Below are 13,354 nucleotides of genomic sequence, written 5' to 3'. Positions count from 1 at the left end.
TACGTTATGGCCTACTGAACTTCCAGCCAGCCAAAATCAGTATAATTAACTCCTCTTTCTTCCATTTTGCCTCATTCCTTGAACTTGCCTTACAGTTTTTGGGGCTTTTTTAAGTATAAGTATTTAAGTATTGAAAGAATATGGTAACAGTACAGTCAAACTTGACCATCAGAGCACTCTAGCAGCAGGCAGAACTTTTCCCTGGGTTTGTACAGCAGAGGGATGGAGGTTAACAGAGCAAGAGAGGTACCGGCTTCCCACCGGCTGGCTGGACAGAAGGGGCATTCTTCTCCTCGGATCCCCCCGGTCGTCTCCAACAGACCACAGTTTGTCAGCCAATATGCCCACCGTTTACTGAGGAAATGTTCACTTAGTGCAGGAAGTCTGAGGTTTCCGTCCGTTTGATTTCAGCTGTTACCCAAACAACGCTTGGGTTTTAAGTCAGGTCAGAACAACATAGGTGGGAACTACGAAACCCAGAGGTGACTTAGAGTCTCAGTTCAGTGAGTGATATACAGTCTCAATAATTAGCAAACCCGTCATACCTGATGCTGCTGATTGTTTTGGATAGATTCATGATTTGTTGTAGGATTTAATCATATGATTTAGGCTTCTAGCTGCTCAATTAAAATCACTCAAACTATACTTACATTATCTATAGAAGAAAAAGTAGAACAGTTTGGTAATATTTTTACAATCTCCTATAATCTTTCTGCAACTTTTTCAATGTTCATATGCATACATCTTTATTAGTTTTAGCACTTTGAATGTTTTGAGCATTTTGTAAGACAGGGATTTTTTTTACTTGGTTTCAGTTTATGGAATATGTACAGCAAAAAAATACAAATATACATTTTGGGTGACGCAAAATGCTATGACAGTTAAAAGTCAAATTACATCACAAAATAAATCGGTAGCCTACATATGTCACAAAAACAGGCATTAGACAATCGTGAAAAATCACAGCAGTTGGTATCAAGAAATTATTATTTGTTTTACAATAAGTTGAGATAAAGTAAAATTGTACAATTTACTGGAACATAATATTAATATTAATCACAATGAGAAAAGCACTGCAGGCTTACTAGATTTGTATAGTAATATAGTAGTAGTAAGTAGTAGTAAAATAGTAAATACACCATTTCCCTAAAAAATAATGATGATGATGATGATGGTCATTTAGGTACAGCTAAGCCAAGATATTCTTCATTATGAGTGTTTAAACACTGTGGTTACTTGTCTGTGTAGATATCTTCTCAGGCTAAGCGAGCTAGCATCAGCAAAACCCAACAAAACCATTCCTAGCTCCTGAGGTATATACATTCTCATTGCAGTATTGTAAATGTGATGCTCTCTCATCTCACTGTGAGGCCTTCCTCTTTAATGAATTATTATGAATTGTAGCCAACATCATCTTTTAAGCCTATGGCAGAGCATGCTATTAGAACTTGTGGAAATTCTAAGATGAAGTAGTAACCAGCTAAATGTGACACAATATGATGAAAATATAGACTATTTACCAGCAATCTGTGTACTAGTCAATCTAGTATGTCGGCATAGATCACCACCGGACTGAATGATCCACCAGGATCACATGATTATCTTCTTTATCTTTCTTTATTCTCAGCTCAGAACAAAAAAAAACTAATACTTGTTTAGGCTATTTGTTGTTTGTTATGATGTGTTTAGTAGAAACTGGCTATAGTGTTCACCACAGCTGTATTATTTCCTTTTAGTACAAACAGGAGATAACATAACGTCCTTGTAACTGTAAGAAAAGTACTCTATTGGCATTAGTATGTTTCGACTTCATAATATTAGTGTATAAAATCGATCTTGGACTCAGTGCTGGTGTGTTCCCATAACAATCAAGGGTCCTTTAACAGTCCTGGTTTGTGCAGTTTCCCTATTGTCCTGCAGGGGAAGTAGAGAGTGGTCTCACTGCAGTTTCTTTTTAGCCAGCTGGGCCAACTCTCTGGCTTTTCTCTTCTTCAGCGTCTTCTTGATGACGTCCAAGTCAAGGTAGACAATGTGATTCAACACAGCAGAGGCGCAGAGGAGTCCACCATGCAGAGCGCCTGCTATCCCACAGCTGAACACATCTTGACCTGGAACAGACACACAAATGCAACCTGCTGACTGAGACAAGTCTGGATTCAAACTATTGTTCCCCCTCTAGATAATGTTTTCTTTACAAGCTTTAATTCCTTCTGCAAACGTTGATAAACTAATCCAGCAAAAATTAGCAGCTAGTTTGGTATGTTAAGAATTACACTGCAAAGAAACTCCCAAATTTTAAAGCATTGTCAACGCTCCCCCCTCTGAGGTAAATCAGTCTTAGGGCTTGTTGAGACATTTCCATGCCCGTGAAGACTTCACTCAATCACAAAACACAAATAACTCACTGTGCTAGCAGAAACTTTTAACCTAAAAGCCTTGGCCAAACTCTATACCTGAGATGTAGAGGTTTTTGACAGGGGTGCTGCACCTGTTCCTCGCCACAGTCTCGGCTTGGAAACGCTCTAGGTTGTGCTCTGAGGAGTACATGGCTCCACGCTGGGCACCCAAATAGTGCGTGTTGGTCAGTGGGGTCGCCACCTCCTGGAATACCAACTGAAAAAACGATTCATACAAATATAACAATACAGTCTGTATTCAACAACAAACATAGACAGTAGAAATTAAGATCATTTTAACGTACAGGCAACAAGAACATACTTAAACTTGTGCGTTTGTGTGCATACGTGCATATATGAGAGAGAATGTCAGATCCTACCTTGTCTTTGATTTTAGGGAAAAAAATACAGGCCCAGTCAAAGAGGTTGTTAGCAAATCTCATTTTGTAGTTATAGTATTCATCGCCCCTTTTACGTGCAGTAGTGTCCTTCCATTCCTCAAACCATTCATACTTCACCATCATCAGTATTGTCATGGAAGATTTTCCTGTGAACATAAAACACATTACACCCATTCTGTCTGGACACTCAGATGTGATATTATTTGGTATTTAGTTTAGTTTTGGTATTTAGATCACATCTTATACATAAGATGTTCTAGTAGCAGTACATATTTAAATATGTCTCTTTATCTTAAATATTATATAGAACATTATTTACTGATACTACTATATCCGCAACAGTAGAAACAAGTAGTGGGTGTTTGTACCAGGGTGTCTTATTTTGGCTTCTGGGTCTTTGGAAGATGGTATTGTGATCATCATCATGGGAATATTATCTGGTGCTTCCTCTTTACTCAATGCAAAGAAGTCATCCATCCTAAAAAACACATATGAAAGTGTATCATTGGATCGTCATCGCTCAGTGAGAGCAGGTCTTGGCTGCTTTGATCAGAAGTGTGGTGGGGCAACACAGATGGCTGCATGTGTATGGTATTTAAATACAGGAGCTAAAACTTGACTGATCCTGTACCCCATCTAGAGGACAAAAAAGGTTGTTCTAACTTGGAAATTAAATAAGCCACACCCAGTTATACACAGTATGTTTACTATACATTAGCGACATCAGGGTTTTTTTCTTTTGTAAAGTATAAAATGTGTAAATGTTACTGAGAGCAGGGCTACACTAAAGTTAGCTTTGCCTTTGTAAATTTATTGCATTCCTATTTCTTATACAATATTGCCCTCTTGTGGAAAATAAATGTCAGTGTTCATTTTTGTCTGTGACCTGTAAACTTACGACTTGTCCATGTCATTGTCTTTGAACAGCCAGACGTTTGTGGACTTGAGGCCCAACTCCTCTTCCGTTCCATCAAAGCCAGAGAAGACCAAAAAGGATCCTCTGCCATGTTTCATTATGTCCAGTCTTTTCTGAATATCTATAATATAGAAGGCTTACAATCACTTTGAAATTTCCTCCTTACTTTTAAAATAAAATTATTTATACATGTTGCATTCAATTAGGTAAAATGGATTTGTTACCTACCTGGCTTGACTGTAATCTCAGGTGGAAGAAGTTTCTGGAAAGTGGTGAAGATGCCACAGTTTGAAACAACTACAGGTGCAAGAACCTCCACTTCCTCCTGACCTTTCCTCACTTTCACACCTGTTACATGGAACACAAAGGAAGTCTTCAGTCAGTTACCTGTGAAGTACATTTCTTCAGTACCAGTCAAAAGATGGAGGTGGAATCCTTTCTTACCATAAGCTTCTCCTTTCTCGTTAACCAAAATCCTGGAGACGGGAGCTCTGACCAGGCAGTTTCCTCCATATTTCTGAATGGTGCGGATGATATGGAAGGCAATCTCACTGGCACCACCTTTAGGGTAGAAGGCACCTCGTTTGTAGTGATGAATCAGGAGGGCATTGATCATAACACTGGAGTCCTTTGGAGGCACACCTAGATATACACAGAGTTAAAGAATTAATTATTACTTTCTTTCAAAATCACATTATCATCTTGTTCAGGAATTGGAACCTGCAACCATCCAGTTACAAGTGTGTTCATCCAGTTGCATGTTGTATTGCTAGCCAGGTCTTATAATCACACATTAATGTCACTGAATTCTCATTTAAAATAACATGAAGTGCAGATAAGACACATTCAAACTTTCAGGATGCATCAATTTATTTTCGAGACTCATTTTGCATTGAATTAAAATGGAAGTCTAGTTGCAGATGCGGCACATAGTATTACTCTATCTATACTCTATCTCTATTACTCTATCTCTATCTATCTTTACTATCTATTTCAGAGAACCTACCATAGAAAAGATAAGCAAAGATGACATGGAGGTCCTTGTTGCTGGTCAGGGTGTTCACAAAGTCTGTTGCAGATGAGCCAGAGAGGCGGAACACCGATGAGACAAGGTTTCCGATGCCTGACTTCAGCAGGAATAAAGAGACCCACTGCGGTAATATCTTTAGAATTGCCAGGTAGTAAGCATGCTTGGCTGAGACCTGTTGGAACGCAGTAGATGTTTAGGATCCATGGTTTCAGTTCATGACACTGAATTATGTGTCCACTAGCTAACACAGTACCTTCATGATTTTGAAGAACGTCTCGATGGCCTCTGTGTCATCAGGGAATTGCTTCATCAAATGGGCTTTCATTTCAGTTTTACCAGATAAAATTGTGTACTCTCGTTTCTCATCGCCCAGGCCAATATGAATGGTGTCAAAGTGTTGATTTAGTTCATGGAACTCCAACTGGCCCTCAGAGATCTGGTCAAAGGCAACGCGCAGCAGACTGTTCTCGCCAACCTGACCAATGTAGTGAAGCCCTGGAGAAGAAAGAGCAGGAAACAGGAACGTGGTAACATTCACAACATCCATTCTACACACAACACCCATGTGCATTGTTGTTCCTTTTGAGTTCACCCTTCATATTTTAGAGCATCTTCCATAGATATACACAAACAAAGATGTTTTATAAAGACTGCTTAAATATAATTTTGCAAACATTAATGTGCAAGCGGTTATATTTGGAGCTACAACCACCACGGCTTGGTGGCAAAGCCAAAGTGGAAGTGCCTTCATCTGCAGTTCCTTTCTGGCTGGCAGCTGCTCGCTCCAAAACATCCCTCTGTCCCCAAATTCCTCAAAATAGTTAAAAGCTGATGGTTTTACAAGAAGTAGTTGTCTTAATATTTCTTGCCTTTACTGTTCAAAAGGAAGAAAGTAAGTTTGTTGTTTCCTAGAAGTGTCTTAACAAGAAGTAAAACAAACAAGCTTTTTTTTAAAATTATTGATCCATAATAATCAATAAATGCCAACCATTCTCTGGTTCCAGCCTTTAAATTGTGAAGAATTCCTGCTTTTCTTAATCATAAGTCATATTTAAGTTTCCGACAGTCTATTGTGAAAAAAACATTTTTTTTTAATCCTCTGACTGTTTATACAATCTATTGAATGTTCTCTTGTCAACTAGAACAGCTAGTAAATCCATTTATTTTGCCCATTTTGAGGAACATTTAGAAAAAAAATAGATACAGTATGTGTTCTGCTAGATATTCTGAGCCTCCTGACAATAACCATATAATCCCTTGCATGTCCTCTTACCAACATCAAACTCGAATCCTTTCTCGATGTAGGTGTGGCAGCAGCCTCCTGCTTGGTAATGTTGTTCCAGCACCAGGACTTTCTTTCCTGCTTTGGCCAGTGTGGCTCCAGCTGTCAGCCCACCAATACCACTCCCGATGACAATAACATCCAGGTTCTGGGGCACTTTGTCGAGGCGGAAGCCTGTTCAGATACATGCAGAGCTTTGTTTAAGGTAGCATTTATCTTTATATTTCCAAAAGGTAAAATAAAGAGTCATTGTCATGAACAAGTGCTAAAACGTGTTGCATAATTGGGTGCATAATACATCTGAAGGGCGCACTGACCTCTCATGTCATAAATATATGGCGGCTGGTAGTAGATTAGACTGTGAACACGCTCTCATGGTCATTATCTAATTAAGATAAAGCCTACAGGTGAAAAACAGTTCCTGTACCTCTGCTAATTTAGATCTAATCAACAGGCAATTTAGATCAAAGATTATACTATAGATTAGACTAGAAGATTGGTCTATAGAAGAACTATAGTGAACTTTTTTAAATCTATTTTATAGCCTACTTTTGTATCCTTTGAACTATTCTCGGTTACCTTTGGCTTAGGTTTTTACAGCACAACCAAGACTCATTTGAATCGGTGTCCGAGGACAGTTTTAATGTCGTAGAAGACCGCATTGAGTGTAATTTGATGACTTTTTGAAATTGCAAAACGTTGAAACTTGTTAGTATAATATGATGTAGGTCATCTTCAGACTGACTAAAACGCTTCAATATTGTACCCACATGAAATGAAAAAATATATACAGTATAAGGCTACAGTCAACACTGTCATTGCTACTTTCCCTTAATACACATAAGACAAACTTTGGACACTTGTCTCAACATTGCTGAGAACCTGAAATCCTTGCTGTAAATCTGTGCTTCAGCCTTTACTTCTGTTTATGTCTGTGTTCGATAATGTTGGTTTTCTGCATGTACTATTTGTAAGCTGTGGACGTCACTCTTTCTGTTGCGTTCTTTTTGTTTCCCTCCTTCCCGTCTTTCCTCTCTGTATTTTTTTACCCTGGGACACGTTCTTATGTCCCAGGTTTTGCTTGTAATTGTTCTTAATTTCTAAAATAATATGACCTTCCTGAACATTATTTGCAAAGTCTAAAAAATGACTGATATTACTTGCAGTTTCCGTGGACTTGATCATGAAACAACCACACACTTGTTTCAGAGCTTGTTTTTAAAACTTACTTTTTTGGAAAGACCAAATATCTGTCATATATATCTGTAGAATTTCTATTCATTTTTTATTACTGTACAAAGATGTGCTGTTGGATTTTTATGTCTGCATTTCAGAAGAAAACTATTATATATCATGCATTTTATCTAACCTATTCTCATTTTTTTTTTTTTTCAAAGTTTTGTTTATTTGGCAGAATTGGTGCCTTGCTGACTTATTGCTGACTTACTTACTTGCATACTTATAGAAGAATTCCGGTGGATTTCAACATGTAGCTCTGTTTTTAAAAGATTTGGGGTGCTGTCAGTAGCGAGACAAACAAAAGCAATCGGTGCTGCCTACACTGAGTTATCCTCCTGCTAGAGTTAGCGCTCAACAGGCTTGAACAGGGAAGGTTTTAAATGCGTTTTTAGCCTCTAAACATGTTCAAAATGTCTTTAAAGTGCCTACCCATGTGCAGTGATTCCTTCTGAGTGAACACAGGGAATCTTAGCTTAGGGACGTCTACAAACTGCAACACAGAAAAGAGATAAAACTAAAATATCTAGGATATCGATTTATTGATTAAATAAGGTAGTGTCTCCAAACTTAACTCAATTATCCTGCTAGTTGTACTATAGCACTTTTAAAAAATAAGCATATGCTTATTTTTGAAATTATGTTTGTATCTCTTTTTGGTGTTGTAGTTTGTAGACGGTCCCGAAGCACTCCTCGCAGTATCCAAACAAGAACTAAACAGAGCTGAATTAGCAGAACTGTCATGCATTTCTTTCACATCTACAGCAGTCAGATTCACTGTGTTCACTCGGAAAGAATAACTGCACATGGGTAGGCACTTTAATGACATTTTGCACATGTTTAGAGGCTAAAAACACATTTTAGCCTGTTGGGTGCTAACTCGGTGTAGGCAGCACTGATTGTTTTTGTTTTTCTCTCTATTGACAGCAGTACGCATTTACAAACAACAGAGCTACGTGTTGGAATCGACCGGAATTTTCTTTTAATATTGACATGTAAGTAGCTAATAACTACATCCACAATGGAATAAAAAAGGTTTAATATTTGACTAATAAAAAAGATTTCACATTTTTAAATGTGCTTTCTCCCTGGGAGTTGAGTGTTTTCACACATTAACATATTACACCATATTCAAAACTGAATGTATTGTATATTGTTATTGTGTGCCCACAGATCTCATCAGCCAATTAATTGTGATGTTGAAAACAAGCATTTTTCCACTGCAATAATTTTACCTTGCTTGATAACTTTGTCCCGCTTCTTCTGATCAAACTCTCGAGGTCCAGGAGGTCTCACTGACTCCAAGGAGAAAGGGCTCGGTGTCCCATACAGGTACCGGTATGTGCCACCGGCCCATATAACCAAACAGACTAAAAAAATTAAGAACCACATTGTGGAGACAATTTTAATAGCTGGTTCTGAACTCACTATAGCAGTGTAGAGTGTTCGCAGTGGCAGGTTTATTTTCAACACTGCTCCTCAGGCGGCTCCTTTTATTACGCAGAGAGATCCAAAGGTCCAGAGAAGACAGATAGGAATTTGTTACATTATGTGTTATGACAAGTAATAAAAAAAGTGGTGAAACACCCCTTTTTCTTGCAGTGACAGTGCACGTTTCACATTAATGGTTGCTGAGCACTCATTCGGTTCACAGACAAAAACATAAAAAGCAAATGATGGGCACTTCACATCTTTTTTTATTTGCTATATTTCACTAGTCTTTAGTGAAATTCTTCAAAAAGATTTTCCCTATTCTATAAACATAAATTATGTAAGGAATCTGCATAATATTTGAAAGACAATGTTTTTAGAGTATACATTTTCCTGTTCAGGCGTCTAGAAATCACACCTCTGATTGATGCTTGTGTTATAGATAATTTATATTATCCACAATTTGTATTATCTGATAAGACAATTAAGATAAAGACTTTACTATGGACATGTCATTCTAGACTTTACACAGGAGTTTTATCATTTGAAGTCTAAGGACAGAGTTGGTGTTCTTGATGCAAGAAATTTCACTCTGCAAATCATTTAAAAAAAACACGAAGCAATTTTCCTACTATCCACACTATTTTTGTCCTTCAGAAAAAATAAAAATAAAATTAAAAAATAGTCTAAACATAAATGTGATAGATAAATAAGTAAATCATGTAATCTACTGTATGTGATAACAATTTTAATGTAGTCCATGAATAGACTTTTGTACTCAAGTTCTACACTTATTCACCTTAAAGCGTAACTCTCGCCAAAATGCACCCCAGGGTCTTCTTGTGAACGTCCCCGTCCCGAGGCAAACTTTCATTTAAAAACATATTTAGGACACCAAGACACAGAGTTTACTAAAAAGAGAGTTTTTGACTCAGTTTAGCTGTTGTTTTTTTCCGGTCTCTGCCATCTTGCCAATCCAAAAAGAGTTTGTATACACAAACAATGTTCTCAATGCTCAAGCCCCTGGTGATACTTTGAGCAAAGCTTAGTAGAGGTGCCCCTAGCACTCCCATTCAAAAGGCCATTTGACCCAAAACGAGAATACGGTCAGTCTTAAAAGTGGCGCTTCTGTTTCTAATTATGCTTTTAAACGAAAATTTGACTCGGATACAGTCACAAAAAGATCCTAGGTTGCATTTTGGCGAGAGTTACGCTTTAATGATAGATCTAATCTGATACTAGCAATAAAGGAAGATATGTTTAACTGCTTTTGTAATTGTGCATTTGACAATAAAAACTTAAAAATGTAATTGAAAGCAACAAGCTGTTATGTTGGCCCCAATAATTTGAAATTCAGGCAGCCTAAAGAAACCCGCTGTGTCCCATTTAGCTGGCCCAGTTCTAAGGTATCAATTACAACCCCCACAATAAACACAATACATATTTTTATAGGACTACTATATTTAAATGGAATAAATCCCAGGCTACTGGTGTACAACCACATTGCGCATAGTAAAGTTATTTTATGAAAGAAATAGACATATTAAATACCCGAGGGCCATTTTGGGGTCGGGAGCATTTATAATCCCGTAAATGTAATAAACCACATATACTCGCCCATATACTTGCCCGTCGTCTGTCACTTTCCCTTTTAGCTTTTAGTTGTTCATCATTTTCTTTTTCCCTGCGATGGCCCTGCCCCAGTATCAGTCATAAATACAACAGATAATTTCTAAAATAAAATAGAAATACAATTAGGCCTAAATAAAGAAATCTCCTGCTACCCTTTACCTGGCTGGATACGCTAACACAGGCTTTTCCAGTGTTATGCTGAAATCTGTGACCCTTCAGAACGTGTTACCGCTGTCTACCTGCTGAGAATCATTCTGGGACTTCGGGACAAATCAGAGCAGGGCAAAGGCATTAACATAAACTGAATAAATATAGCTTTCTTTTCACTGTTTTGCTTGCTTTTACAGGTCATTTATGATCATCAGATGAAACATTACACAGTTTCAGAAACATTTAAAAGTTACACATAGTTACATTAAAATGGATTGCCTTGGCCTTATTACATTGACTCACAATGGACAGTTTAAACAAAAAAAGATCAAAATGGATGCAACAGAACCAAAGATATCTTCTTTTTTATTCCAAACATCTCTCTTCCTTGTCAAAATCAGGGGCCTACATTACCCATAATGCAACTCCGCCACCAATAGTTCCAAGATTCAGGTGTGTCATGCAAGTAGTGGCTAATGTCGTCTCAAGCAGAAATGAGGCAGCAGGCTACAGTGGTCAGGTAAACTCATTTTTTAATTCCATACTAACAGATTTATTTTAATTTTTTAACATAATCCCTAAAACCTGTAAACACAGTTTGATGTGTAAAATCGATAGACGGAGTTTCCCTTTAAGAAGTAGGCAACACTATTTTGCTTGTCTTTAGAACCTCAGAAGCATTAAAATATACTTTAAGTTACATATTTACAATTTCATTACATATTGAATGACACGTTTGTAATCAGAGTACCTACACTCCGTTACGCACCAGCTGTAGTGCCACTACAACATCTACGGCCTTTAAGTAAAGCAGGAAGATTAAAGATTAATGGTTGTTTTGGCCTCTGTGTTAAACCAAGCTAAAGCTTTGACATTGTAGTAAAATGCTGATATAGCACCGATGTCCTCTATTGATAAGTTACTGTATATAGGTGACGATATTCTTGGAAACCTATCAGCACCTTTGTGCTGATATGTAAAAGAAAAAATGTTAAAAACAAAAAAACAACAGCTCATATCAGAACAATTGTTTTTATTAGATATTATTGTTTTTTTTTTTGTTTTTAACACATTTCTTTTACAAGCTTAAGAAGCAGTAAAGAAATGATGTGTAGCCCATATTTGTTGTTGCCCAGATTAAAATGACACTAATTGGATGGAGAGCTCGAAATGGAAGCAGGGATAAAGCCGCTGGAATAAGCTTAAAGACTTTGATACAGGAAGCAGCTCTGTGTCATCAGTGTTACCGACTGTGCCACGGCAGGAAATCCCATTATGAGTCAAACTAAGCAGTAGCTTCATAACTCTTTGACTTTGCCCTGTTTTCTTAGAAAGATGTACACACCAGACCATATCTAGTCAAGCCTATTTAACATTAACCAACATGATAAAATGAGATGAAAGTGCAATTCTAGTGTAATACAACTGAGATATGCTGATGTATATCAATAATAAGAGTAGCCATTTTGAGTCAAACGTTGTACAGCTATTTGCATTTAATTACATATTGACAAAGAAGCATTTTCATATCAACAGGTACATACAGTAATCCGGCGGTCGGAGCTGGTCTCTCTCCTGGTAGCAGTACCACTTACAGATCTTAGTTTTCTTACTACTGAACATTTTATCCACAAGAATCCTAAAGGGATTTTACAGCAATGTAACCGGCTCTCATAAAAAAACTGTTTGATTATTCCCTGTATGTCTTTGTGCTATGTTACTATGCAGCCTCCCTTGTCTCCCTTGTAGGGGTTTTTATCATCTGAAACGCCCTTAATCAGCGGATCATTTGGCACCAGTGCCTCAACAAAGGAAACCGTCTCTGCGCAGTTTGCAGCCACCTGTTGTTGAGAGGAAAGATGGGAGCAAATGTAAGCTTAACAAAGCACAAATACATTTGTTTAACATACAAAACAATAGAAATTGAAACTTTCTTGATCGTTTTCCACATTGTTTTAATACAAAGAGGCTTTTGGTAGGTAAAATTAAATATAGTATTGGACAGACTGTTTAAAATTGGACAGATTGTTTGTAAATGTTGGTACGAAGAGATACAATTCTTATTTTTTTTTTAAAAGAGTTAATTTACTTACTGGTGTTCTAGTTGTGTTAACTTCCTTCTTCAACTGTTCCAGTTCCATTTTTAAGATTTCTTTATCTGACATATCCCGAGCCATCCTGTCTGTAAGAGGTAATCAAGACCAAAACATTCAAATTCCCAACAAATGCCAAAGAGTGTAATCTTGTGAATGCTAGAACCTGTAGTTTCTTTAGGTTATTCTTTTTACATATTTCAAATAAACTTCCCTTTGACAAACTTAATGTAAATCCAGGCAAGAAAAATATCTGAATCCTCACTCTTTACCTGTTGAATGGTGGGATCCCCCAAAATCTGAGAAATGTGTTGGCTCCTAAGAGCTCATCGACTGGATGCCTTCTTGTAGTCTGGTCGCTTCTTCACACTGACTGATCTGCGCTGTCCCACTGCTCTTCATCCCGGCTGATCCCCCCCTGCTGGCTTTTGGGAGAGGTCGGCACAGGATTGGTCCTGATGTCACCAATCCCCCGTGATGAGATTAAACAATCAGGAGCCGTGACCCCTGAACAGGAAGGAGGAAGGTAAGAGATCCTTACGGATCTGCAGATGAGGTGGAGAAAGTGAGACACCCAAATAGGAAATGATAGACATCCTTACCAACCCCAAACTGTGGTACACAAACACCAAAAATACTTACAGTATATGCTTATAAGTCACTGGCTTCTCAGCTACTTTTCAGATTCAGATCAACTTTATTATCCCACAAGGACACTTATTTTGTCCAGTGCCCCAAACACCATAAAGTCCACATGTAAAACCAACACAACAAGACCACAACATAA

The 13,354-nt window shown here is 37.7% G+C and overlaps 2 protein-coding genes and 1 long non-coding RNA gene across 5 annotated transcripts in view; 1 reads left to right on the top strand and 2 right to left on the bottom strand.

Moving 5' to 3' along the window:
• LOC116671226 (uncharacterized) overlaps nt 1-5,607 on the top strand; it is a 28,676-nt gene extending 23,069 nt beyond the window's left edge. Inside the window, exon 3 of one of the 3 annotated variants that reach the window (XR_004327225.1) lies at nt 4,711-5,607. This is a non-coding gene — a long non-coding RNA (uncharacterized LOC116671226). Of the gene's footprint in view, nt 1-3,724; nt 3,926-4,710 lie in introns of those variants that run through there. The other 2 variants (XR_004327220.1, XR_004327222.1) reach the window with 2 other exon arrangements.
• Nucleotides 1,685-8,653, bottom strand: si:ch1073-13h15.3 (inactive all-trans-retinol 13,14-reductase). Its single transcript, XM_032502300.1, has 11 exons — nt 8,497-8,653; nt 6,017-6,199; nt 4,997-5,238; nt 4,720-4,915; nt 4,158-4,355; nt 3,942-4,061; nt 3,696-3,834; nt 3,166-3,275; nt 2,777-2,943; nt 2,454-2,613; nt 1,685-2,108 (listed from the first exon to the last, which is right to left on the bottom strand). The coding sequence occupies exons 1-11, from the start codon at nt 8,651-8,653 to the stop codon at nt 1,939-1,941; spliced, it is 1,842 nt and encodes a 613-aa protein (XP_032358191.1). The 3' UTR covers nt 1,685-1,938.
• Nucleotides 8,654-11,948: 3,295 nt separating this feature from the next.
• gngt2b (guanine nucleotide binding protein (G protein), gamma transducing activity polypeptide 2b) lies at nt 11,949-13,074 on the bottom strand. The gene is made up of 3 exons (XM_032502308.1): nt 12,840-13,074; nt 12,568-12,656; nt 11,949-12,315 (listed from the first exon to the last, which is right to left on the bottom strand). Exons 2-3 carry the CDS (start codon nt 12,649-12,651, stop codon nt 12,187-12,189), a joined length of 213 nt encoding a protein of 70 aa, XP_032358199.1. The 5' UTR covers nt 12,652-12,656; nt 12,840-13,074; the 3' UTR covers nt 11,949-12,186.
• Between the last annotated feature and the right edge of the window lie 280 nt (nt 13,075-13,354).

This window comes from Etheostoma spectabile, chromosome 21, assembly GCF_008692095.1.
Source record: "Etheostoma spectabile isolate EspeVRDwgs_2016 chromosome 21, UIUC_Espe_1.0, whole genome shotgun sequence".
Taxonomy (NCBI): domain Eukaryota; kingdom Metazoa; phylum Chordata; class Actinopteri; order Perciformes; family Percidae; genus Etheostoma; species Etheostoma spectabile.
The sequence above is the reverse complement of the archived record's forward strand: the minus strand, read 5'-3'. Positions and strand labels throughout refer to the sequence as shown.